Source organism: Numida meleagris, chromosome 9 (genome assembly GCF_002078875.1).
Source record: "Numida meleagris isolate 19003 breed g44 Domestic line chromosome 9, NumMel1.0, whole genome shotgun sequence".
In the NCBI taxonomy this organism is placed as follows: Eukaryota; Metazoa; Chordata; class Aves; order Galliformes; family Numididae; genus Numida; species Numida meleagris.
The window spans coordinates 17,612,233-17,638,307 of NC_034417.1; the positions used below are offsets into that span (position 1 = coordinate 17,612,233).

Genomic DNA, 26,075 nt, shown 5'->3' on the forward strand with positions numbered 1-26,075 from the left:
GACAGAAGCACAGCCTGTTTGCAAAGGTCTCTGAAGTGCCAGATCCTTGCACATGCCTGAGAGCAAGATTGATGTTATTCATGCCCAGCGTGCTCGCTTCCTGCTCGGCAATGGCATGTGCACTGAATCGAATCCACTAATTGTTCCGTCCTCATCGCCATTTGCAAACTGGATGGCTTAGGAGCCAAGAGAAAATAAATGAGGTGTTTATGAGGGGGAAGGCTGGTTTCGTACTCTTTATAAAAGCTGAACAGCGCTGATTCTCCGTCCCCCAGCCCGGCTCTCTGGGTGAGATGTGACTTAGAGCCGCGAGGGGCTTTTATCCCCCCGGAGATACCCATTCAGCATTCAGAGCAGAAGGGCATTATAGCAACTCAGCCATTTATTTTCAGAGTAAACAGGTTTCTTGTTCATTAATTACATGGGTCTTCAGATAACACGCACCATTTCCCATTACCTGGGCTCCGTGCAGTTTGTTCCCTGCGTGCCTGAACACTGCAGACATTTTATCAAGCAATCCCGCTTCATTTTAATCTGTGATTTATCTGAGGGCCCAGCATTGGTGTCTGAAGGGTATTGTTTAAGAAACAATGCTGATGTACACATTCCCACATCAAATGTCAAGGGAGGAGAGGGCCGCTCCAAAGGATGCGCGGACTCAAAGGAAATCATTAAAAGCCACTGGCCTGCAGAAACCAAATTGTATTCCAAAAGAAAAACTAACAACAGGCAGGAAGCCACTGGCAACCAGGCACAGCTTAGGGGGGAACAGCTCGGTTTCCCCTTACAAACTCATCACAACCCAGGTTTCATTTTTAGGCAGCGAGAGCCCCATGTTTCAATTCCTGGTTGTGTAGATCGGCATCGTTAGGGTTTAATTCTTATTTCTCAGCGTCACAAAAAGTCCCTGCGAGGCAATGGGAATGCTGCCCTGCCGGGATGGGCCGGGACCCCTCCCCTCTCCTCGCTCCCTGCCTGCTTTGCAGCCATTGCAAATTAGTGCAGCCCCATCAGAAGCAACAAGTCCAATTAAAAGCTCTTGAGAACCTTTCCCACTTTACATCCCGAACGCTCTCCTGTTACAGCACAGCCCGGAGCGAGCACACATCAATCTCAGGGAACACAGTTTTGTAACAATCGGGAAGGAGACGCCCCGTGTTTGCTGCCTCTTCCCCTGTTTGCTCAGGAGAAGTACTTACTTCTAGGATGCAATCTGCACCACGGTTGACTTAGGAGCTACTTTTCAATCAAGGAGCAGGCACAGTGCCACGTAAACAGTTAATCAGTGCGGGTTGAACTGGAGCCCACGAAGGGTAGCAGGGAGAAGAGCTGCTGGATTTAGATGTTAAGTAATTGTGTTATTAATGTCTCGATCCTATGGAGGATTTGGGCAGCACTATGCGGTGTCATCAGCTCTTTCCCTCCTTGAAGCCCAGCAGTGTTCCTGGTCCACAGGAGCACAGGGCACACCGCTACTGCCAAACTCTGCAGCAACTTCCAAGATAAAGTGGCCACAGAAGTGCTCCTTCCTTTGGAAACCACTCCAAAATAGAGCGAGAAGGGGAGGATGCCCTAAGAACAGCGTAACCTGCCACGAACCGAGCTGAGCTGCGAGGTCCTAGAGACAAGCACTGCTTTCTGAGTATTGTGGGACGTGGTGATACCAGGTCCAAAAGCAACAGCATCTCCAGAAATGCCACTTACCACTCAATAGTCAATAGACATCATTGCATGCAGCACGGTTGCACTCTGATTTCAAACAGCAGCTCCTAGAAAAGCTGGAAACGTAATGGATCTCCTCTCGAAGCAGTACAAAATACCAATGCCTTTAGGGAAAAAAGCATTTCCAATATACTTCACAATGAGGAAGGGATGGAGGAATTAGATGCTAATTCATCTGCAAATATAATTAAAATCTGCAACACTAAGACTTCATTGTTAATTTACTTGCATGTCCATGTCACATGTGCAACAAATCAGAAACAGGCCTATTAATTTACAACTTTACATATAATATATCCAGAACGTAGCATAAAATGGCAGGAATACAGGCAGTTCCATCTAAAACTCTGCAGTTGGTAAATTAAATCTATTTGCAGCAAAGTAAATTGAAATACATACTGAACTTATTACTGTGTCTAGTTTAATATCTACAAATGGGCTGGATTTCTCCAGGTGAATGTTAGCCGTATGCAGTGGAAGAAATCTGGCTGTTTCCATCTCTGCTCACATTGCTCCCATCCTAGGGGTGCTCCTGAGCCCTGATGCCGCTGGGGCTTTGGGGTGGATGGTGGGGGGAATTGCCAGCATGCAGGAGTGCCAAAATTTCACAGTCTTCCAAATGCTAATGGGAATAAATAGCGTCTTTTCAAAGCATGGGTGCGTTTTGTAGCGTCAGAGTGGAAAAATGGCCAAATCAGAGTGGTTGGAGTTGGAAGGGACCTTCGAGATCACCTGGTTCCAACCCCACACTATAGGCATGGACAGCTGATGTGAGCAGGGCGATGGGAAAGAGCCTTCAGTGCGACAGAGAACAACGATACCGGAAAATAGAATCTATTTTGCTGTAGTACTTAAGGGAATAAAAGACAACGCAAAACGCAGCAGTGGGGAACAGAGCTGTCTTGGAACACTTCCATGGAAGAACTGTTTGGAAGCTGTCCTAATAGAAAGTGTCATGCTTTTAATCATGCAAATGAATCCAGATAGGGGCCACACTCACCAACTACCAACAGCCCCTTCTCTGGCACTCCTCAGAGTCAGACCCTAACGCAAGGCTGCTGCTGTTCCCAAAAAGGAGAAGAGTTTCATAGCTGCACCCATAAGGCTCAACTCTAACTGAGCACCAACGCAAGAGGCATTCCCTTCACTAATCCTCCTCCAACACAGAAAGTAATGGGGAAAGAACAAAATCACAGGCACCTCTAGGGCAGATAAAGGTGTTCTCATCCTCCACTGAAATATTTAGATGTTTTCACACCCCGGTGACCACCAAACACGCACCCAGGAGGTCAGGGATGTCCCACTGCTATTCCATACCAGACCTTGGGACATCACTCAGCACTGAGCACACATTTGAGGGGGGACAGAAGTGCTCATACCAACAGCTTTTTCCACCCAAGACGCTGTGCAGGAGCCCTTTGTTCCTGAGTCAGCAGACCGGACACCGAGCATCCGAGCAACGCAGCCAGCCGGAGCCGGGCCGTGCTCTGCTAACTTCAAGCAAAGAAAATCACGACCAGCACATGAGCTTACACTCAAATTTAATTTCCAGAAAAAAAAACCACCCCTCGTTCCACCCCCGCCAGCCTGCTCCTGCCTAATGGGCTTTATTTAAACATGGCTCACAGCAGCTCTCCCCCCACCCCCCAAATACTTTCAATCCATAATGCCTGAAAGGCACTTTCCCTGGACCTTGCACGGTTTATAGGGTTAATTGAATGCACACTGATCTACTAAGTGTCCAGAAGAAGAAGAGCCATTCTTTAAGATGTCATTTGTCCCTCCGGTCCCCTCCCCGGCCCCCCAGACAATGCTGTGGGGCTGTGCCTGGCTGGCCCTGGCCCCAGCGAGGTATTGTTCAAGGGCTGGGGGGGCCCTTCAGAAACAAAGCAAAACAAAAGAATCCCTGACATGCCTAAAAAGGAGACTTCATGCCAGAGCTAACCTTTGAAGATTTATTCCCTGCTGCCCTTGTGACCCAATTCAACCTCCATTACTCAGGAATTCCCCAGACAAGCCCCAAAAGGCAGAGATGGAATTTCGGACTTTCTAACTCATTTGTTTGTGCAGGACAGGGTGGTCTGGCAACCCTGGCCAGAAAGGGGATTTCTGTGCTGGAGAGGGGTGAGGTTTGCATAGATATACATCTGTATTTATAGGTACTTATTTATAGGTACGATATGTAATTATCATGATGATTCCCTTGCCCTCTGCTTAAAATTGCAAATCCCCACCTTGCACAATGCGACACGATTGTAATAGGCTTTTGTGCGGCTGCTTCCCTCAAGCCTTAGAAACTGCCCACTTTTAGGGCTGGAAACTGGACAGGGCTGGGGGGGAAAGACTCATCTACATTATAAAACCGAAGCGTGTTTCTCTTGAGAATATCTCTAGTGGGGTGAGAACTTGGGAAATGCTCATTTGGGACATCTGCTGTGAAAAACACCTCTTGTAACAAAGGCTTGGAAGAGCTGCGGGCAGCGCTTAGAACAGGGCCACGGGAAATGCCCGGAGAGATGTGTCTGAGCCTGGCAAAAAGGCAGAGAAACCCTACAGGAAAGATGCAAGAGCCATGAAGTCAGACAGACCCACCCTGCTCGTGTTATCTCCGCATCGCTCTTCCGTCTGCAGATGGCTCCAACAGCACCGCTGGGGGCGGTGGGAAGAATCCAATTTAAGCACTAAAAACTTGGAGGAAATAGCTTGGGAAGGAGTCATAAAAATGTCACATATGCCTAGTCTCATTAGTCCAGCAAAGGGACACGTCCCACCCGCCATGCTGAACGCTAACTGAGCCAGAGCACGAGATCGTCCTGGGGGGACGAATGGTGCAGCCCTCTGAGCAAGGGTCTTGCAGCCCCTGGGGTCTGGGTAGTGCTGCGTGAGGTCTGTGGCACAGCACAGCACTGCCTGGCAAACTGGGCTGGGAATAACAGGGAAGCTGTGCTTGTGCTCTGGCCAGACCAACGCTGCCGGCTGCCTGAGAAATGTGCTCCCTCCAAACCATTCCTGCAAGGTAATGCAAGCAAGATTTTTTAGCCAGTGTTTTGCTCTGGGCTCACTAATCAGCCGTGGCCTCCCTCGGACCCTTGCTCCAGGATGGCAAGGGGGATTTTGCATGCCTCAGGTGCTGGGAACAATGAGGTCTCGCTCTCCGGAGGAAGGGGAAAATTCTCTCCCCATGGGTAGCAGTAGGTTAGAAAAAAAAAAACTGGCTGGATGGAAAATAACCGCATGCACCTCCATGCACTGGCCATGTGCTGGGAATATAAGCTGCCTGCAAGTCCACAGCTTGGGAAGAGCTCAGGCCAAGGTGCCTCTTTCTCCCGAGACACCATCCCCACGTGGAGGAGGTCCACTCCAGGGAGAAGTCTTTATTCCAGCCCCGCTATGTTGTGCTCGGTGGAGAAAAAGTTAACAGTTTTGCTAAGAAACACCATTAGAGCTGCTGAACGCCCCAGAAGGCACAGCCTGCATGCAAGCAAGAAGCCAGCAGAGGGTTTTCTGCAGATGATCTCAGAGACATACATCTCCTTAAGGCAAGGTGCTCTACACTCACCAGCACAAAACACATCATTGCTTCCTCCTTCCAAAGACCTGGTCCTGCCTGCCTACGTGGGGAGTAAGGCAGGAGAACAGAGCACTCGCAGGCCATCGAGCATGCCGTGCAAATATTCCAAGCCAACTGCTCCTCACAGAGCTGGGAAAACATCACCAGCTCTTGAAGCTCACAACCACGGTGCGTTTAAACACTGACATTGGTTGAGTGCAACAGTTAATGAACTTTTTGCCATTTGTGCCTTAAAAAACATCGAATTAGAATAGGAACTTTTGACGTTGGCTTTGAACAAGCATGAATGACTCCTGCAGAGCAGGTCTGAATTCCTCTCCAAGCACCAATCAGCTCTGCAAGAGAGCTCTGGACTGTCTCAGCATCTTCCTACCCCTCCTGTTCCTCCAAGTCCCCCCTGAAAAATGACAGTGATAGCATTCACCTGCTTTGCTGGCCCTGCAAGCATTCCCTCACTAATCTTGGCACCGTCCTTTGTAGATAGAGAGCTGTTCTCAGCTTGAACTGTGCTGATATACACCAGCTGGAGATCTGTCCCATTAAAGAGTAGGTGTTACTCAACTCTATGCTCAATACCTAGGAAACAGGCTTGGGAAATGAGGTTATGCACACAGCATGGTGCTGCACGTGAACTAGTAAAAAGCGCTTTACTTCTGCCTCGCTGATGCAGCCCTGAGTGACTGGCTGATTACCGCACCTATATACAGTAAGGCTACACTGTAAATATGTCAGCGTGGTGCCAAACAAACCTCAGAAGTGGTAAGTACAAGGTGAGAGTCTGGAATGTAGAAACAATCACACTTTTTGCTGGTATTTGCTAGGGACGTTGCCTAGATGTCTGAGCTGCTACAGGAAGGAGCTTCGAAGTCACTTAGCACAGCACATACCACAGACATGGATGCAACACAGCCTGACGTGAGTGCTGGCCAGGGAGAAGTCACCTGAAAAATTCACCATTGGGTTACCTGCATCACTCACAAAATTACAACAGGCTGACTGGAAAGTCTCCTGGATTTCTTCTGCAACCTCTCTCCTTAAGAAAGTCCTCAGAGAACATCAGCATTAAATCCCACGTAGCCACACGCCCCCAGCTAAAAGCCCTGCGCACCCAAAACGCAGATGTGCCTGCCAACGCACACAGGGCAGGCTGCAACACCCTCACTAAGTAAAACTCAATTAATCCCCTGACCCTTCTCATTAAGATAAATGAGGTCTGACTGTCACTTTACCTTGCCACCCTTTCACTTAAAAACGGAGAAGGAAGCAGATTCTTAATTAGCATCCATTACGGGTATTCACAGGTCTCAGTGTAAGGAGTAAGCAATCTGCTATGGCTCGGAAGCCCTGGGTGACATCCTCCATCCCTGGGGATGCCTGCCTCGTGCTGCAGGGGATGGAGGGACGGAGCCCCAGCTGTGGCACCAGGGCAGTGCTACATCTCACCTCCAGCACACAAGGCAGCCAGATGCCCACGCCAAACACCTACAAGGTCTGTGTGATCTCTGCATCTCCTCACTGTGGCTAAGGCTTTCTAGCTCCTAGCCAAGATAACTCATCCAGTCCAGTTACAGTCAAAAATCCCATCCGTGGTCAGATGTGCACGAGCTCCCGTTAGCAATGGAGAGCTGGATGGTGCAGGGCCCAAGCAAAACCACGTGTACCCTCAGACACCCCAGCTCTTCCCAGCGCTGGCTGCACCTGATCTGCTCACGATTCCTCTTCCTGAAGCACAGCTGTAACGCTCGTGGGGCACGAATGCAAAGTGCAGTCTGCATCTCCCAGCACGACTCACCCGCATCTCAGGGAGGGGCTGCTACAAGGAACGCTAATGAGGAATAAGAAACCCCCGCGGTGCTGAGGTTGTCTCAATGCCTCACACCCCGAGGGGTGACCCAGGCACTCCTGCTCTACCTGATGGGACAACCAGCTCCTGGCTGCAGCCAAAGCACTGCGATCACCAAGTGAGGAAGAGCAACAGATCCGATCCCGTAGGAAAAAGAAGATGAAATGGTCTATCGGCTGTTTTAAGAATTCTTGACTTGAGGAGGATGGGATTGCGGCTCAATTCTATCAGCTGCTCAATAGGTGCATTTAATGAACTTCATTGCTGCCTGGCTCTCGGCTCAGATGGGGATTAGCATTAAGCTGGGAGAAAACAAAGCAGTTTGATGGGAAAACACAACTGAGGGTGGAAACCACGCTGACCTCCACAATGCTGTGGACATTTTAGGGCCAAACTCATAAAAAAAAAAAAAAAAATCCCCCCCAGTTCACCTTTCAGCAGTCCTCCATTTATTCCCCATTACCATCTCCTGGCTGTGCAAATTGGATTCAAATGAACGTATTTACATTTGCAGGAGGAACCCGACGTCAAGCTGTCAAAATGTCACTCTGTCACTCATGTTTTCATTGCTCCCTGTCACAACACTGAGACATTCCCCCCCCCCCACCCCTCCCCATCCCCATCAGCCTCCTTGGACACAAGGGAATGAGTGGCAGGGGGGGGGGATGCCTGCTGGCGGGGCGTCTCGTGGGGATGCCATGGTGCAGGAGCGTTGTTTGCCCGCGAACCCCGGCCCACCGGGCCCTGATTGGCATTGGCTGTCGGCCAAGCACTTCCAGCACACAAAAAGTCAATTTATGTTGGGATGTTCCTTGACTGGCTGCCCCTCGTCCTTTGCGTTTTTAGGGCAACTTACGATGAAGGCTGGCACCGTCCCTACGAGCAGTTCCCGTGTAATGGTTTGACTCACGTTAGCAGCATCCAGGATGGAGACTGAACTACAGCCGGGATTGCGTTCAGGGTGAAGAACGTGTGTTGTTAATTTAGGATAATCTACTGTATGTCAGGGATTAGGCTGCTCCTCTCGCTTTCCTTAAACTGCAAGCCCATGGGAAAAGAGTCTTTAGAAACAGATCAGACCCATAAAATCTCTCTGTTCTGAGGGAAAATCTCCAGAACAAAAGTGAACCCCAAGTATGGCCAAGATTTACCACTTGAGGCTGAAGGGGAAGCAGCAGTAACATTGTTGGTGTGGTTACGGGATGCAGGAGACAACCCTGGACACAACCCAAAATCCAGGAGACAATCCAAAGAGAGGTAGGGATCTTTAAGCTCAGATCCCAGTTTCTATACACAGCTGCTCCCAATCCAGAGATGGGAGCTTACCCATGTACAATATCCCATATTTTATTGATCGTATTAAAAAAAACAAACAAAAAAACACGTCTTCGGAATGCCCAAACCTTGCACCAACCAGAGCCCCAAACCAACCTCTCAGTTCTGCACTGAGATGCTGCCTCCGAGCTCATTATCCCCAGCCTACATTGCAAAGACTTAAATGCCATCGCTCCGCATACCAGCAGAAGGAAAAAAAACACAAAATAAGATTCACAAGCCCACGATCTAATGCGGAAAGAAACTTCCAGTCCTGAAGCAGTTGTCAGTTTCTCCTCCTGCAAAACGCACGGGACCGCCACTACGCTGCTTCCGTGACGCCCAGCAGTGATCAGCATTAGGCCTTCCTGATGTGCCTCTGAAACAATAGCAATTACAGAGTCGCCCATTCATATCTGAAGGCTGAGCAGACTACAGCTTCCCTCAGGAGGCTAAAGACATTTCATCGAAGCAATTACATTTACGTAGCATTAAAGTACTTTCCTTAGAGCCCCACAGTCACCTTTTTGCATTAGAAGCGGAGCGGTAACGAGGATCCCTCTCAACCCATCCAAACTCCTCCAAGCCAGATTTTTTTTTTTGCCTGCTTAAAGATTGCTAAAACACACACACACACACATCAGGGCTTCTCGCTGCCTTCTTTTTAATGTTATTACACTCGCTCACCCGCGGGATCTGACGTGCAGACTGGAGCCTATTTACATGACAAGGAGCCAAAATGGAAGACACACATCAGTTTATTCTGCTTTCCCAGCTCTCCGCGTCTCATCAAGGAGCCTGTGATGTCTGGCAGTGCCGTGAAACCCCAACTTTCGGGGTTGTGCACCTCTATCAACCTTAGCTCTCATTATGGCGAGAGTGAGATGCTTGCAAGCTTTTTTCTCTCCATGAATCACGTATGCTAGAAACAGGACTTCAGCATACGAGAACAGCTATAAGTCAACGGACAAGCTGAAGGAATGAATAATTTGGTGGGTTTAAATATCAAGAATTCAAACCAGCTTTGGGAGGGGAGAGAGAGCCTGACTCAGAGCTCTTGAACGCCAGAAGCTGTCAATACTGTACAGTATTTATTTTCCTTTTTTCCTCCCCTTTTCCTGCAGGAAGCAAAGCAGCTCTCTAGAGACATTCCACCTATGTATTTCGGAGCATGCAGCCAAAATTCATGACGTCCCAAAGCCCCGTGATCCAGCAGCTGAAAACCTCTCCCCTTTGAGCGGCTCCAGCTGCTCCCTCCCAGCACCCCTGGGGCTCCTGGCCCGTGCCAGCAGCACACGGGGCAGCTGGGATCCAGGGCTGAAAAGACATCACTTGCAAAGCATACACTCTGGGGGAGATTTTAGCACTACTGCTCAGAGCACTAAGGAGGGAACAGCTTCCTCGTGTTCAATCCCTGGCTCAGACCTGGGCTCCCCATCTCCCCTCCCAGGCTCTTTGCATTGCAGAGCAAGAGCTACCACAGCTCTGCACGCTGGTGCTGCCCAGCTCAGCAACCCGAAGGCATTACCCAGAGGCTGGAAACCAGCAGCCTGACTTCTGCAACTAGCAAAGCATCTTGCAGGCGTTAAACCCATCCCTGCTGCCTTGCTGGACACTGCTGGGAATGCCGCGGGCTGGACCGGCCCCTGGTCGCATTGCCATGTCGCATCCAAGCTGTCCTGGCCTAGGGATGAACTTGTTGCCATGGCAGGAGTCAAGGCATGCGTCGCGCTGCCGGCACGGCTTTTTGTTGCTTCGTTCCCATCCTCTCGCAGCGCTGGAGCAGCCCGGCGAAAGCCAGCTGAGCGGAAAGCCCGAGAGCTCTTTCCCCTGGGCTGCCTCCCGCTGGCAGGACACCACATCAGGGGACAGATGCCAAAGCTTTGAGGCAGGAGCTCTGACCTCTGCAGAGCAGACTTTAAGTGAAGGGAGGTAGCTCACTCAACAAGGAGGCTGTCTCCTGCAATATCACCCTGGGCACAGCCGATGCGTTACTGCTGCTGGGATGTTTGTCACAGCTGCAGTATCTTTTAAAACTCCTCGCAGCTTTGATTAGCCTCGGTAAAACTAAGGGTCTCTCTCATTCATACATTAATGAGTTGCTGGGGTTGGTATCCCTCGTCGCTAAGGGCTTTAACAAGGAGAAATGCAAAGGTGGACTTAGAAATGAAAGCACCGCTCCTTCCTGAGCAGCGGTTTCAGTGCCTCTGAGATTACAAGGCAGCGCTGCTCTGCGTGTCAGCAAGCCTTGCCAAAATAATGAGCCTGCTTCCGTCCCAAACAGCTCCTGTTGCACTGGAGAAATGAGCAGAAAGGTATTATGGGCTCACACTCACCAGATGGATGTCCTGCTTTGTTCTCCGCTTACAGAAAACCCTACACATACAGTTTGGATTATCTTCATTGTAATTCTAATCACTGCCTCTCTGCAAGGGAGGGAGGGAAGGAGGGATCCTTGCCTCGGTCAGGAGAGCTAATTAAAAGTTGTGAGCCATCCAGGCTCCTTTGCACGCTGGAAGCACTCTTTGGAAGAGCAGGTAATCTCTCATTCTTGGGGGAACCTAGTTAGCGAAAGAAAAATGAAGCAGGTTTCCCTTGGGCATGGCGCTACGCAAGAACAAACCCTGCCTCTCCTGCAGGAGAACCGCAGAGGTGCTTTGCAAGGATGCAAACTATACAGAAAGGTTCATACGTGGTCCCTGGAAACTTGTCCCTGGGTGCACAAACGTCTCTGCACATATATCCAACCCTATCTAAGTAGCTGTCTAGGAACTGTAATGGGGTTGGACAGCTCCAAGCAGGGTCAAGGCCCCAGCTCAGACCCCAAACCCAACTGCCTGGGAGGGGATGCGGAGAAGAGGAGGGTCAGAGCCTCCATCCCCAATGTCAGAGAACAGATGGCTGTCAGGAGAGCTACCCAAGGTCAATAGGATGCCATCAGTAGAGCCGGGCTTCCCAAGGCATCAACCACCACACTGCTTTGGCCAAAGCAGTCATACCTGAATCCTCACAGCCAGCTCCCAGGTGCCGTCCTGAGGATGCAGACAAGTCCCAGTCACTTTGATAGGTGATGGGCACCCCACTGCTCTGGGTTCCTGGGGCAGAGGGAGCAGAGCCTACACAGCCCCAGGTGTGCCCTAGAGCACCTCCTCCACACCCTCTTCTGCACAAGCCTTGCATCTAAAGACAGATTTTTCCCTCTAAAGACAGATTTTTCCCAATGTTCACAAAACATCTCCAAGCCTTATTACCTATAGGCTCACTTAAGATAAATGATTTTTATATGGACTTTTTCTTCTCTCTCCTCTCTATTTTGGAGAGGGATTTTGAGCTGACCTACCTCTCCTCTCCCTGTGCATTAAGGCCAGCACTGAAAGACGCAGTCAGGACTCTCCCTGTCACTGCAAAGAGCTCAAGACGAAGCAAAACCCTCAACCAAGACTGAATGTCCCGCAGCCCTCTGGGAGGGAGGGGGCTTCTGGAAAAGAAACACCACCAGACCTCAGAGCTGTTATGTGAAAATCACAGTCCCAAAATGTGCAGGAGCCAAGCCACAGGTCCACACTGCACGGGATGGTGGCAGGGCAAGCAGAGATGCTGAGCTGCAGGGAACACACACAGCAATGGGCAACCACACCAAGAAACAAGGGGAAACAGGACTGCTGCTGTTGCCTGATTGCTGGGGAGGTTTGCTCAGTAGCATGAATCTGCTTGGGTTCCATCTGGTCTTTGCTTCATGGGAACCCAGCTGCCCTGGGGAACTCTCCTGGCAAACGGACACTCCAGTTAATGCTCCTACCTAACGCCCAAAGCAAATCCAAACACAAACAAACAGGACGCATTTCTACTACCAGAAGGATTTGCAAACTGACTTTAAATGGCACAGCTTAGACATCTGCAACCAGCCTACCCCAAAGACACATTAACTCTCTCTTTTCCCGTCATGTGAAGACTTGGGAGTGGCCAAAGAAACACAAGAAAGCTCTTGCTCCTGATGCTGGCCAAAACCGTCTCGCTGCGACCCACAATGACTTGATGTGGCAGGACTGCCACCCCTGCTCTTCCTGGGCACAGCAGGCAGGAAAATGCTTGGTTTTCCCGCGATGAATAAGCACAGAAGTATTGATCAAATGCAGCAGAGCACAATGCTGCAGCTGAAGTATACACACACAGAGCCCTTTCTGCTACGGCAACACCGCCGCTCATTTACACACCAGCAGCCTAAAACTCTCTCTTTTGTCCATCCAAATTGATCCTCACTCTTAATTAGCGCTCTCAGTTGCAGCAAAATTTCATTTGTTTCTTCCAAATGTGGCCTGATCCATTGTCCCTCTCCCGTGACCTGTGAAAATTAGTCATTGAGCTCAGTGACAGTGGTAAGTGCGAAATGCAGCATCAAAGGGATATAATGGGGCCTCAGGACTGACAAAAAAACACCATTAATCAAGGCATGCTCAAGAGGTGCCAACTTACCGAGGCATGTGAGCGGTGCCGGTCCCGGGGAGGAGGGACATGGGAGGAGGGACATGGGAGGATTCCCCATGGCCCCCAGTGCACAGGGAACATCTCTGCTCCCAGACATGTCCCAGGGGTTTGTCTGCCTGCTTTCTCAGGGATCTCCTTGGTGTGAGGAGTGCGGATGGAGCTTGTGTCATGATATCACTGCGCTGCTCCAGCTGCAGTCTTGTCCTACTACTGTCAGGAGCGATGTGTGGGACAGCCCACGGGGTCACCAGGGGGTGTCAGGACTTCCACCTGTGCTTCCAGAGCTGACACGAGTGCCCACAGGCTCCCAGAGCTGAATGTGGCATCATTCAGCCAGTAGAGCCCAGTGATGATCCCTGGCTTCAGCCCAGGGCCAAGGAAAGGAGAAGGCACAGACAGCACTGACAGAGCACAGCGAGGCAAACCCTGGGACACAGTCACCTGGGAGACCATTGCAAGGACCAGGGCCCTGCAATAGGACTGCAGCTGAGAGGTAAAGGGCCCAACTTTAGCTGGTAGGGGCAGAGAGACTTTTAATATCAGCAATCCAAAGCTTAGAGGAAAATCTCTGCAAAATTCCATCCTCCGTCGCCAAGCGGTGTGTTGAAACCCTTTCCTGCAAATCCCTGTCATTACACAGAATAACTTGGACTCAGCACATCCAAATGACTCTCACTTTCAAGGTCCTGCATTCAGAAGCCCACAATGGAGAACAATGAGGTGGAGAAAAAAACGAGGATCTTGACGCCGCATTCAGAAGGCCATCTGGTCCAGCCGGCGCAGCCAGCGCTGGGAACGGGCAGCGTCGTGGGTTGAGATTTAATCTGAGCCACTTATTGAGTGACCTCAGGCGAATCGTTTGACCTCCTTTTGCCTCAGTCAACCCAACTGTAAAATTGGGTTTAAAGCAAGAACCTCTCTGAAAACCATATGCTGTGCCAAGGAGGAGCGGGGGCAGATCCCCTTCCCAGCAACGGGGCTGCGAGGGTGGGTCAAGCCCAAAGTGGAGCAGAAGAGACACGATCCAGCATCCTGACAGCTGGGTTTGTCCCTCCCAGTTCACACCGTGCTGGGGGAGTCCTTGGGTCCCTGTGCAGGGACATGCATGCAAGAGGGGTCACCTCACTTCTGCATCCAGTGATCTCAAACATCTCGAGTCAGGGTCCCCAAATCCCAATCGCATGGCGGGATCAGGACAAACTACACAGCCCTGAAAAAGGGAGATATCTTTATCTACACTTGCTACGTCTCTTAATCTATTTGTAATTTTGCCATTTTTGGTAACTGTGAGTTACAGGCATGACCAAAGCCCGAAGGCAAAAATGGCAATGCTTTCCTTTAACTTGCAGATACTCACTGTTACCCACTAGATCAAGAGCATTGATTGCTATGGTCAAACGCCTCGGAAAGTCGATTCCTACTCACAGCCTTGCCAATGAAGGGCAGCAGGAACACAGCTCCTTCTCACCTGAGCACACAGCACCACGCCGGCCTCTTGGCAGGCTCGCAGAGAAGCGAAGACACAGATCAAGCAACTCCCCAGCTAACGTGGGTCCCCAGGAAATGCAAAATAGCAGCTTGCCCCCAGGTGCTCACAGGGCTTTGCAATGGCACTGACAGGCACGGGGATTTACAATGGGCAAACCACTCCGTGTTCAGAGAAACTGAGGCACAGCTGGTGGGGGGGTTCTGCCTTTGCAGGGTATGAGAATGAAAGCCAAACCTGTGGCACCGCGCTAAGATCCCACGCCGGGGAGCGAGGAGCATCCCCACACTGCAGAGATGGTAGAATTTCGTCAGCTGCACGCCAAGAGTTAATTGAGACAAATAACTCAACAGTGCTACCATTAATGAAATTCTTCTGATATATTTCCCCTGAGCTTTCTATAAATGACTAAGTGACATTACTGCCTGCAGTGCAAACCCCCTGTATGAGAGATAACATTGCCCGAGCGAAGGTTGGCGCATCCACGTTAGAAGCCTTGCGGAGAAGCGCGAGATGATATTTAAATAACTATCACACTGCTACGAAATGAGCAGCCGGGAGAAATATGGTCTTATAATGTGCTCGAGTCTCAGGACGAATTCCGGCTGTCACATGCAGACATTGAAATGCGGCGGGTGGTAAGTGACAGACTCTTTGAATCCCCCGAATCGACGAGCATCGCCAGCCAAATCTCCCCGCTCCCCCCAGTGGCTCCTAAATCGGAACGTTTGTTTTGCAGCACATCTGGGGCCACAGCGTAGATGCGAGAGGCAGCATCGCGTGAGCCAGTGTGTCCTGGAGGCAGCAGGAAGAGCTGATGGAGGGAAATAACCCACTCACCATCACCTCCCCGCCTGGAAATCTCTCAGTCTTTTTGCTTCACTCCATCTTATTTTTTTTTTTCTTCCCTGTAATTCCTCCTGGGTATTTCCCCCCTCCCCGAGAATCACTGCTACGCATCCAGAATTTGTTCTGGGTTCACCAAGAGCTGTGAGCATGCAAAGCACAGACATCAGTCAGAGAAACACCGCAGGTATCAGCACGAAGCCCTTCTGCTCAGACTCAACATTCAGCACTGGAGGAGAAAGACCATTAGATGCAAGCAGTCACAAACAACAACTGCGTTTGTGAGTGCAGGAAACTTGGTACGCAGCACTGGGTGTTAAACTGTGATTAACTGCAAGTGAACAGCAGCCAGAAGTTGCTGGGTGTAGCACAACTGTATCTGCAGAGCAGCAACGCGACACCAGGACACGTTCTTTCCCACCAGCACGTGTCTCACACCCCGAAACAGACCACCACAAGAGCATCCCGTCCCAGCTGCGAGAGCAGCCTCACTCGGGGCAAGCACAAGCGACAGGCAGGGCTCTGCTCACGCTGGATGCACAGCAAATCCCATAGCAAACCCATGTGTTTAAGGTCTGACTTCCCGCGTCGAGCTGAGACTCGATCTGCATCCCAACAGTGGCACTGCCCAGGAAATACCTTGGTGACAACTTCGGTGCCACCTTATATAAACCTTAATTTAAAATGCTAACTTCATAATGAGTGGAACAAAACTGTGTAAAAACATTTCCCACTCTAAGCCTGGTTTGATCCCCCCAGTATGGCCTTCTTTTGTAATTACATCCCTTTGTGATCTCTCTCTAATGCCTTGTATTGTGACCCATAAAATAATCAGCCCCCTTTGTCTCTCCCTAATCCTTTTAGACTTCCTTCTTGTCTCTACACTCTTATAAATGCTGCCATTATTTGGGCTCAGCAGCTCTTCCCACCACCCCAGAGCCTGGAAAAGGGGCTGCAGGTTAAACCCTGAATGTATTCTGTGCAGAGGAGCTGAACCGATGGGAAGATCTGGGCTGCCTGAAAAACCCCGCAACTCCCAACCTCCTCCCCTCGGCAGCAGCTTAGCAGGGAAAACAACTCGTGAGCATGCATATTCAGCAGACCTCCCCCTTATACTTCATAAATGGCCTCCAGACCCTTGGCCTGGGGGTCTATGTGGAGAGCAGGCTGACCCCAAGCTGGGCTGAGGATGGCCACTGGGACGGAGGAACAGGATTCGGGGCTGGAGGCGGAAGGGAAGGGAGCATCATGAGCACAGGGGATGCATGGTGCCAAGATGGGTGATGAGTGGTGCCCTATGGCAAGACAAAGAAGGAGCGTGGCACTGCCAGCTCAGATCCCTCCGGAGCTGCTCTCACACACTGGGCAGGCCCGTCTCACCAAGCTTCAAGAAACGTCTCTGGATCCAAGTTGAGCGATTGACTTACTTTTTCTTTTCTAATCTTTTTTTAATAGCATCAGATCAAACAGTGAAAATTGCTACTCTCAGGCTGGATGCGTGCAGAGCCTGAACCAATACCGAGTTAGATGGTGATTTCCAATTAGTGGTAACTGCTTGTTATTGAGTGATATAATCAATGGGTCTTACTCCACTGGCCGGGCTGTGATTTATGATGATGCGGAGCCAGCTCCATCAAATTACAGCATTGGCAAAAGGGCTGGAAATGCCATGAGACAACATGAGGAAGGCTGAGCTGAGCAAAGGGCGGCGGTGAGAAGAAAAGTGGAATCAATACCCAGAGCTAGAAGAGATCCACAAGTGGCAGAGGGTTAGGGAGCTTCCAAAGGAGTGGGCTCCGGTGCTCGGGGGGTGTCTTCACCCACAGACAGCAAAGGTGGTGAACGCAGATGGGTTCTGCTTTCTGGATGGGACAGCCACAGCCAGGTTTTAAGCAGCGTTCACTCCACGGGGAAACTGAGTCAGGGAAGTAACGAGATATGGGGCGGACGGGACTGACAACACAGGCTGCCCTGTTTCCCACTTTTACACACACACCTATCACCGTGGCGAAGTTACAAATTGCAGCACCTCAGTGGTTTCCAGCCTGTGCCAAAGCCACGGCCTCCTTGCCAAGCAGGGATATCTGCCCTCCCAGCGCCAGCGGGGCCGCACGCGCCGCGGCTGCGAGCCCCATATTCTTCCAGTTAAACTTTGCTCCGTGCCAAGTGTCAGAGTACATTTGAAACAGAAAAATATGATATCCAGCCCACATTTCCTGAATGCAAATATGTACATTCCTCCGAGCCAAGAAGATTATATTCCAAGCAATAACACAAAGCCGGGGTCTGTAACGGTGATATGAGACTAACAGCATGCCTTTGAAGACAGCAAAAAGTGCAGCAGAGCTCTCGAGGGGCTCCGCTGTCAGATCCCTTTTATTCCTCAGTAGCACGGCCTTGATCAACTTTCAAGATTTTTGTTTGCAAAAGGTTCTTATTTCTCCTTTGCTTTTGTGTTCAGATGTCAGGTTCGGAGGGAAGAAGAGATCAGCGCTGGGACGAGGTTTTACCCACCGGCAGCATTTACTTTGCACTGCACAGGTCTGCTCAGCACGTGGCTTTTTTCTTCCAGGCAGCCAGCACCCACGGCTTCAATGCACTGCTCCCCTAAGACAGAGCTGACGACTCTTGGTTTGATTTACTTATCTGGAGCTGGGCCATGGAAGATGGCTGTTACCTGCATATAACCACCCTGAGATACAGAGGCTCAAGGGTGCAGCTGGGATCTGTTCTCCAGAAGCAGAAGCAAGCCCTGTGCTCCCACCCACTACGCAGGGAGCTGAGCAGGGCAGCAGGTTACACCTGCCCACAGCTTCCCTCAGTACACTCCTGTAATCAGCAGAAGCTGTGGCATCGAGGCCCCACGATCTGTGCTGGCCTCATCCAGACGTATTCTCAGGACCTGAAGCCAGAATGGGCTCCTGAGCATCTTCAACGTGATCCCTTTTTCTTTTTGATTCACACGAAGCTACGGCTACAAAAGGAAATGCTATTTGGGGACACACAGCGCATCACATGCATATTGATGCCGGAGCTGAGATAACAGTGTTTATTGACAATCCGCTATCCCAAAGGTAATTCCTCTGGCTCTCATGTCTCCTGTTTACAGGTCTGAGAAGTCTGACACTGTGCTTGCACGTCAGCCAGCTCCCAGCTCATAAATGCCAGAGCCATTCACAAAAGCGCTCCGAGGTTTAGCACCGCAAGACTGACAAGTTTTAGATCCAGCTGCTAATCTGGCACGGACCCAAAGCCCTTGGCTCCTGGACAATGTCATTTCTTACACTACTGAAAAGCTAGGTTTGCAGATGGCCACTTCATGCACTTGGGAATTGTTATACACAAGGGCTGAAGTGTTCCCTTGGTGGGCTGCCAGCGGGCCCCAGCGCGGCGGGGAGTGGGACGCAGCGCTCCAAAGGGCCCCCCAGGCTGGGGCTGCCACCAGGGGACCCGGGGTCTGGCCCCATACTTTGCCATAGACTTTTCTGCTTTGCACTGAGAAAGCACAGGGTAGCTTGTGCACACAATGGAAGTGGCAGTAAGGGGACTGCACACTAAGAATAGTGGTAGCCACCTCCCAGACAAGTTGGAGAACACTTCAGTAATACTAAATTTAACAAACTGGGTTTGGGCCAGGTCTCAGGATCCTATCGGACACACTCATGTTCCCAGCTGTACGGAAATTATACCCAGCAGCAACTTCTCACTGAACGCAAAAAGGACGAGCAGCAATCTGAGGGCAAAGCCACCCATCTACACAACGAGGACAGAAGCCACTGTGAACAGCTCCTGAGCTCTGCTATCAGTCACAGGACAAATCCACAACCAGAGCTGGCAAGGGGGAAGCCATCAGCAGACACCCAAGAGGACCACAGCCACTGCAGCACTTCCAGATGCAAGGGGCTGGAGTTGCAGGCAGCCCTGCAATTCTTCCTCCCCCACCTTTAAATTTCATTCCCTCGCTGACATTTTCATCTCGCTCCTCCTCCAGGCTCACCCACCAGACAATCTGTCTGGTGTTGTTAGCCTTGCCCCCAAAGGCACTGCCACGCTTGGTAGTAAATAAGACCTTGCTGCCTCCACACTGCCTGTCTTAAATAACAAAATGAGAGAAACCATGACCTTCTGAAGGTCTTCGCCTCTGGTTTGGGAAGCATTGCCTGCCAAGCAGAGCCCAACCACTCTGCAAAGCTGACCCTGGTTTCAACCTCCCTGCCACGGGCTGGGTGCCCTCCACCAGCTCAGGCCGCCCAGGGCCCCATCCAGCCAAGCCTTGGGCACCTTCAGGGATGGGGCACCCACAGCTTCTCTGTGCCAGTGCCTCACCACCCTCTGAATAAAGAATTTCCACCTGACATCTAACCTAAATCTCCCTTTTTTGTAGTTTGAAATCATTCCTCCTTGTCCTATCATCATCCGACCGTGCTTCGCAACAAAGCCAGTCCCCGCAGCAGAACTACCACGCGAGGCGCAGATGGGACAAGGCCTGTACTTACTCGCTGCCTGGATCTTCGCCTTCCTGCTCACCACCAGCCCATAATGGTTTTGTGCCATGCAGTCGTACTCGCCCTCATCCGAGGAGCCGTCTCCCCGGACCCTCTGGAAGCGGGAGACGTACAGTGAGCCGTTGGCCAACATGAAGGCGTTCTCGCTGTCCACGATCATGGCGCCGTTCTTCCGCCACGTGATGGTGATGGGCTGGATGCCCTCCACCTGGCAGTAGAGGATCAAGGGCTGCTCCTGCACTGCTATGTCATCGCTGGGCTCCACGACGAACGCCAGCTCAGAGGAACGACCAAAATCTGTAATGTAAGGAGGAGAGAGAAGGGCAATGTGTCAGCAATGTGTCCGCAAGACAAAGCAACAGCCAAGTGCTAAGGCAGCTAACAGGCCATGATGAAAACATTTCAGAACATCAAGAAACCTTTGGGCACGCTTGGCATCCAAAGGCTTTGCCCTCAAAATCTCAGCGTTTGGTTTCCAAAGGCACAACCACAGACACAGTCCTCCAAGGCTAAGTTACTGCAGAATTTGTCCCAACAATAGGCAAACCCTCGCTGCCCATCATACAAATACATACTAATTTACTTCTTTTGCCAACAGAATGTTTAAACACTATGTCTTCGGCCTGCTGTGCTTCACTTGGTCCAGCACACCTTTTTAGGGTATAATTTGCCATACAATCATGATTAGGCACTACGGAAGACGACAGAAATAGAGCTATTGTTTAAAGGTTAGCCCAAAATACACACTGACATGAAAGACCAAGAAACAGGAGCCCTATAAATATTTGAAGGGTGTAAACGCGGCGACGGAGGTTATTTATTTATTTTTTTAAGGAAGAGCAGCGGAGAAGAAATTCCAGAAGAGCAAGAAAACTGCAACTTCCGAACACACGGAAAACCTTTCTGGCTGTTCTCTTGTGCAGCTCAGCCCTGACGTCCAGCTTCCCCTCTTCTCCTGGGCTCCAGGGGCCCAATGCCACGGCTTCCTGCAGAACTGGGATGCACGTGGGCAACATCACCCAGCAAACAGCAGGCACAGAATGGTCTTTGTGATGCTTGCCTCCGGCAGACCCCAGCACAGCCAGGATCCCACTGCACTAGGGTCAAACTGGGTGGAGAGCAGATCGCTAATGCACGGGAGGAATACAAGAGAGTCATCCTAAAAAAAAAAAAAAAAAAAGGAAAAAGAAAAAAAGAAGCCTGACTTTTTTTTTTTTGCTCTGTAAACCCAGTGAGATTTCTTCTTTCTTTCTGCAAATCCCCGTTGCTTTCTACGGCAACTTAAATTGGATTACGGGGGATAAACATTGAGTGCAACCTGAGCCGAGGCAGATGGACGGAGCAGACAAAGAAGGCCGGGGTAGCGCAGGCAGGTCAAAGGTACTGCTGTCAAGGTATGAGTGTGTGCGGGGAATGGACAAACTCTACTTAGTGACAGACACCTAAAGCACACTCTTTATTAACCCATTAAGTCTTAAAACGTCAGGCTAGCCCCAGCCATCTCAGTGATCGCTGTGACTTCTTTCTTTATGAGATAGCCCTGGGGTCCTCTCTGCAAGTTACACTGCAGCCAGCACAAAGCCATCAATTACCTTTTTTTTTTTAAATGAAAATTAAAGAATTAAGATGAAAGCTCTGCATTTTTCTGCAAAGTGGACAGAGCCTCACCAGCACCTACCGTGCTGGGACCCCATCCCATGTCATGGAGGATAAGGACCCCCTCCTGCCTCCCCACTGAGCCCAGGGGGCTTCAGGCTCCCTACGGACTGACCAGGACTTCAGGGTTTAACCTAACAGGCAATCAGGAAAAAAACCACCCCAAATCCTAATGAATTAAATGCCCCATCTTCCCCCAGCTCCCCTGTACTCTTAGATAAAACAGCTTACTATTACATGTACTATAAAAGAAGAATCAACATAATTACATGCCCTTCCCACAATAGCTGTCATTATAACAACCATCATTAAGGCGTGTGATTGGAGATAATCATGTTTACCTCCATAAACATTCAGTCTGCATCCGAACTCTGGGCTGCTCGAGCAGCAGCAGCGAGGGCACTCACAATTAGGGCTGGTGCCCTCTGACACAAGCTGGGGCAGGGACGGCTGCTGGCTGCTCCTGGGGTCTCCTCGGGATGGTGCCTCCAGGTGTGACGCTGTGCATTGACTGGTCTGTATCCCACAGACGTCCCGCAGTGCCAGAAGCACCCCAAATTCCTGCTCCTGGGATGCCTGTCTGACCTTGAAGAAATCCCACTGCCATCTTTCTGAGCTTCAGGGCAAGGTGACCCCCTAACGGGATGCATGGGCAGAGGGAAGCCCAGCTCCTCTATACATCAGACAGATAACAAGTGCTAATACGGGATTAAGGGAGAAGCCAAGCTCTGTCCTTCACCCCAACATGAGCTCCCCATACAAGCTCTGGGATGCTGCACCGTCCAGTGTTGTGCACTGTAAGGAACACGCATGAGAAACCAGCCCACAAACCACCCAGCCCAGGGTCCACGGGTCGATGCCCAGCTGCTCTGAAAAAAACCAGGCACAAGACATGGTAGGAACTGAGCACCTTACGCATTCTGTCCCTTTGGAAATATCCCCCTGCATCCACTCGGCTGTAACCACAGTGGGAATTCCCACTCAGTGGGATTACCCACATTAAAAATGGATTTCACAAACTGGACTTTGAGCAGAGGAGGCTCAGGGCTGGCCTCCCAAAATGAGCACTGTGGGGATCCGAGTCCTCAAGGCAGACCTCAGACCTGGGAGGAGGGACAAAGGGACGGGAGGTGCCGGGGACAAGGGGCAGCCAGCTCCGTTAGCAGCAATATCTGACTGCAGTCAGCAGCAAGACGCAGAAATGATGGAACTGGAAGCAAATGACACTTCGAACACACATGGAAACAGTAAAAGCACAGCTAATGGCAAGAGAGAGGAAATCACTGAGGTCGTGTGCAATCCCTATGGAGTCTAAAAGCCCCAACCATGGGCTGTGTACCAAACCCACCCATCCCACGCAGCATCCCAGGCCCCAAGCCCTGCAGCCCCCACGCTCTGAGTTGCACCCACTCCTGGAAACAGGCGTGGGGTTGGGGGAGGCAGGGGTAGCTCACCCATCAGAGCCCTCAGCCCTTTGCTGGGAAACTTCCCTCTCTTCAGCAGAAGGATGAAGGGAGGAAGCGTTATTAGCTCCGACGTAAAGGCCACGAGAAAATTACTGGAGCCCTCATCCTACAAGTCTCCTTTTGAGAAACATTTACCATCTCCCTGAGCAATACAATATGAGACTATAGGTGCAAATATTTAACAAAAACTACTTCCCCTATTGATCAAGCAGACAGGCATACTCAGAGAAACCAATTAGCACTTGCGCTTTTGAACCAAGAGATTTATTTAGCGCTGAGAGAAAGAACTTGGAATTAATGGGAAGCTTAAAAGACACTTTGAAGTACATTTAAAAAAAAAAAAGTTTAATTATTTTTCACTTGACACTGTGATTCATGCTCAAAGCTTCGAAAGGACTTGCTCATATCCTAGTATCGTCCTTTTCCATTTGGGAAACGTGGCATTGGCTTTCTGTCCTGTTCTTTGGAGAGGTACAGCAGCCAATCCCACCAGGAATGCCAATCCCCAAGGCCCAGCTCCTGACATCCCACCCCATCCCTGCACTGTGCCCATGGCCATGGATGGGGCCTGGGCAACCCGACGTGGTGGGGGCAACCAGCGCACCACAGTGGGACTGGGCAATCTTTCAGGTCCTTTCCAACCCAACCGCTCTATGATCCCACAGTTCACCCTCGTGGGCCTGCCCTCAGCCAGCACACCCACCCCAGTCCCAGCAGCACGTCCTTGTGCGAGTAGAAGGCTCTCACGTGCCCTCCCCTGATTTACTGTGTTTGTTCCCAGCGTAACGCAGCATAAATCAGCAGCGACCCACCAGCAGCCCCGCCATCACCAAGGTTATGCTCTGGTCCTGCTTCAATACAGCCTAAAGTAAGCATCCCCTCTTGCGAGCAGAGATCTGGGGGTTTTTATAGGGGGCTGGGAGTTGGTGTTAGGACAAAGAATGCGGGGGCAGGTTGGGACAACCCAACAAAATACAACTCCTGCTCACTGTTGGTGCTTTGATTTTTAAGCACTTCTGGAAATGCAAAGAGATGGCAGGAGCAGCTCTCCACAGCTGAAAGGCGTCCTCCCGCAGATTAAAACAGGTTTCAGCTGATGAAATTGGCAACCTAAAAACCCAGCTGGTGCCCCTTAAATCTCCTCCAGGCTGACCCAGACACTAACGAGAAAAGCACTACACTGCAGTAAAGTGCAAATTGGCTCTTTAGGGCATCCAGAAAAAATTTACATGTTAAGAAGGGGAGAATAGGCTGTAGCATGCCCCACATCTTGCTGGCAGTAAAGTTTACTAGCTCAGAATTTTTTATTCCCTTTCCTTTTGGACAGAGGCTAGGCAAAGTGATTTCTCCATCAGGTATCCACTTGCTATGGGTCTGCAGGAGGCTCTGTGGGGATAACGCGAGCTCTCGGCCACCTGATGCCAAGTTCAGACACACAGCCGGCATCCCTGCCCTTGGTTTTAGCCGAGGAAGGCAAACACTGCTCAGAGAGGCACAGAAATGGCCCCAAATAATTTTCAGATGTTTGAGACCAGATCGGGCCAATCCCAGGAGGCCGCTTGCTAAGGGCAGTGTGGAAGCAGGAAGCGTTCCCAGCACAAAGAGCCCTTCCAGGACATGCTCCGTGGGCCCTAAAGAAAGGGCAAAGCCTAGCAGCGGAGCTGGAAAGGGCAAAGACCTTTTCCTAATAGCTCTACTCACAGGAAGGCACCCAGAGAGCACGCTGCAGCCCTGCATTGTTATCCATTCCCCCCACAGATCACACCTCACCACAGAGGGCAGCGGTGATACAAACACAGAGTGGCCAAGGAGGGAAATGCTGAGCACAGAGCTGGGTGCCCACCAAGCTCAGCACGGCCACGGGCACCCCGGCATCGCCAGGTCCCATCACATCACCCCAAAATTCGCATGGCATGCTGGTGGGCAGGAGCACGTGGTGCACAGGGAGAGGCAAGCTCCTCCTGGAGGAAGAGAGCTCTCTGCACAAGTTAAATACTTTGAAAGTCTTCACCACATCACGTTCTAAGGAAGCACCCCACTCCCTCCTCCCTCCCTTCACTTACCTCCCCCTCCGCCCCATCACCTCCCACCCCACAGCTCTGAAATTTGGGATGGAGGAAAGCACCACCTCGGCCATCTCAAGGCACAGCTGAGCACCGCACCGCTCCCTTGGCTCCAAAAGCAAAGCGAAACCCAGCAGCTTCCTTCCCATCTCGTGCACTCTCAGGTCCCAGCAGCAAAGCTCCTCGTGCAGAAGCATCCCCACAACGCACACCGCGACCGCGTGCTCCTGCCTTCAAGCTCCACCAACGCAACCCCACGTGCAAAAAGCCAGAAAGGCAGCGAATCCTCCACTCTGGCTTTAAGTTGCTGACACAGGAGCGCGTTGGGCTGTTAAGCGAGCGGGCTCCTCTTGAGCAGAGGTACAACACCACGTGGAGCAGCAGCAAGGCAGAGCAGCGCGCCGGGCGCTTCGCCTGCGTGCCTCCCTCTTCTCTTAAAGTGAGATTATTGACATGTTCTCCTCCTTAAGCATTGGTTTTATGTGCTTGCCAATGGCTCCTGAACATGTGTAAACAATTATTTTTATTTTCTTGCAAAACCAAAATGTTGCATATTCTTTTGGATAAACTGGGCTCGGGTAGGTTTTCATGAGCCCTGCTCCATAATTTATTAGTTTCTAAACTCTGTAAAACTAAAAGCTCCAGTAAAGTTCAAATAAGTTTGTGATTTCAAAGTAATTTTGAGCAGACTATTCGTGTTCCTGCCCAGTGCTATTCAGCTGATTTCAATGGGAATTCTTCATCTGCAGAGGGGGGCTCCGGCATTGTTCTGTTAGATCAAATAAAAGGACAATATCCGGGGTCAGAAGCCCGGGAGCGCAAAGCACGAGGAAATTACAGTGGGGGAAGGGGGCACGGAGAGAAGCATCTTCTGCCCCAGATCCGTTGCTGCCTATGGAAAGAAACCACTGGGGCAGTGCGTGGTTTCAGGGCCACGCCAGCACCAGCAACAGCTTCGTGTGACAGCCACTGCCTCACTTTGTACCCCATCCTGCCACTAGCAGATCTAACACAGGGTCCCCGCGGGGCTCTGCTGTCCCAGCAGATGCACAAAGGTGTTCCTGTGGGGCAGTGGGATGGGGGGTGAGGGGGCTGCGGGCCCCGGGTTTGGGCTGCAA

The 26,075-nt window shown here is 50.9% G+C and overlaps 1 protein-coding gene across 1 annotated transcript in view; it reads right to left on the minus strand.

The window, feature by feature from the left end:
• IGDCC3 (immunoglobulin superfamily DCC subclass member 3) overlaps positions 1–26,075 on the minus strand; it is an 88,505-nt gene that overhangs the window by 60,159 nt on the left and 2,271 nt on the right. Inside the window, exon 2 of the mRNA XM_021406811.1 lies at positions 19,764–20,069. Coding sequence (XP_021262486.1) covers positions 19,764–20,069 — 306 coding nt within the window. The remainder of the gene's footprint in view (positions 1–19,763; positions 20,070–26,075) is intronic.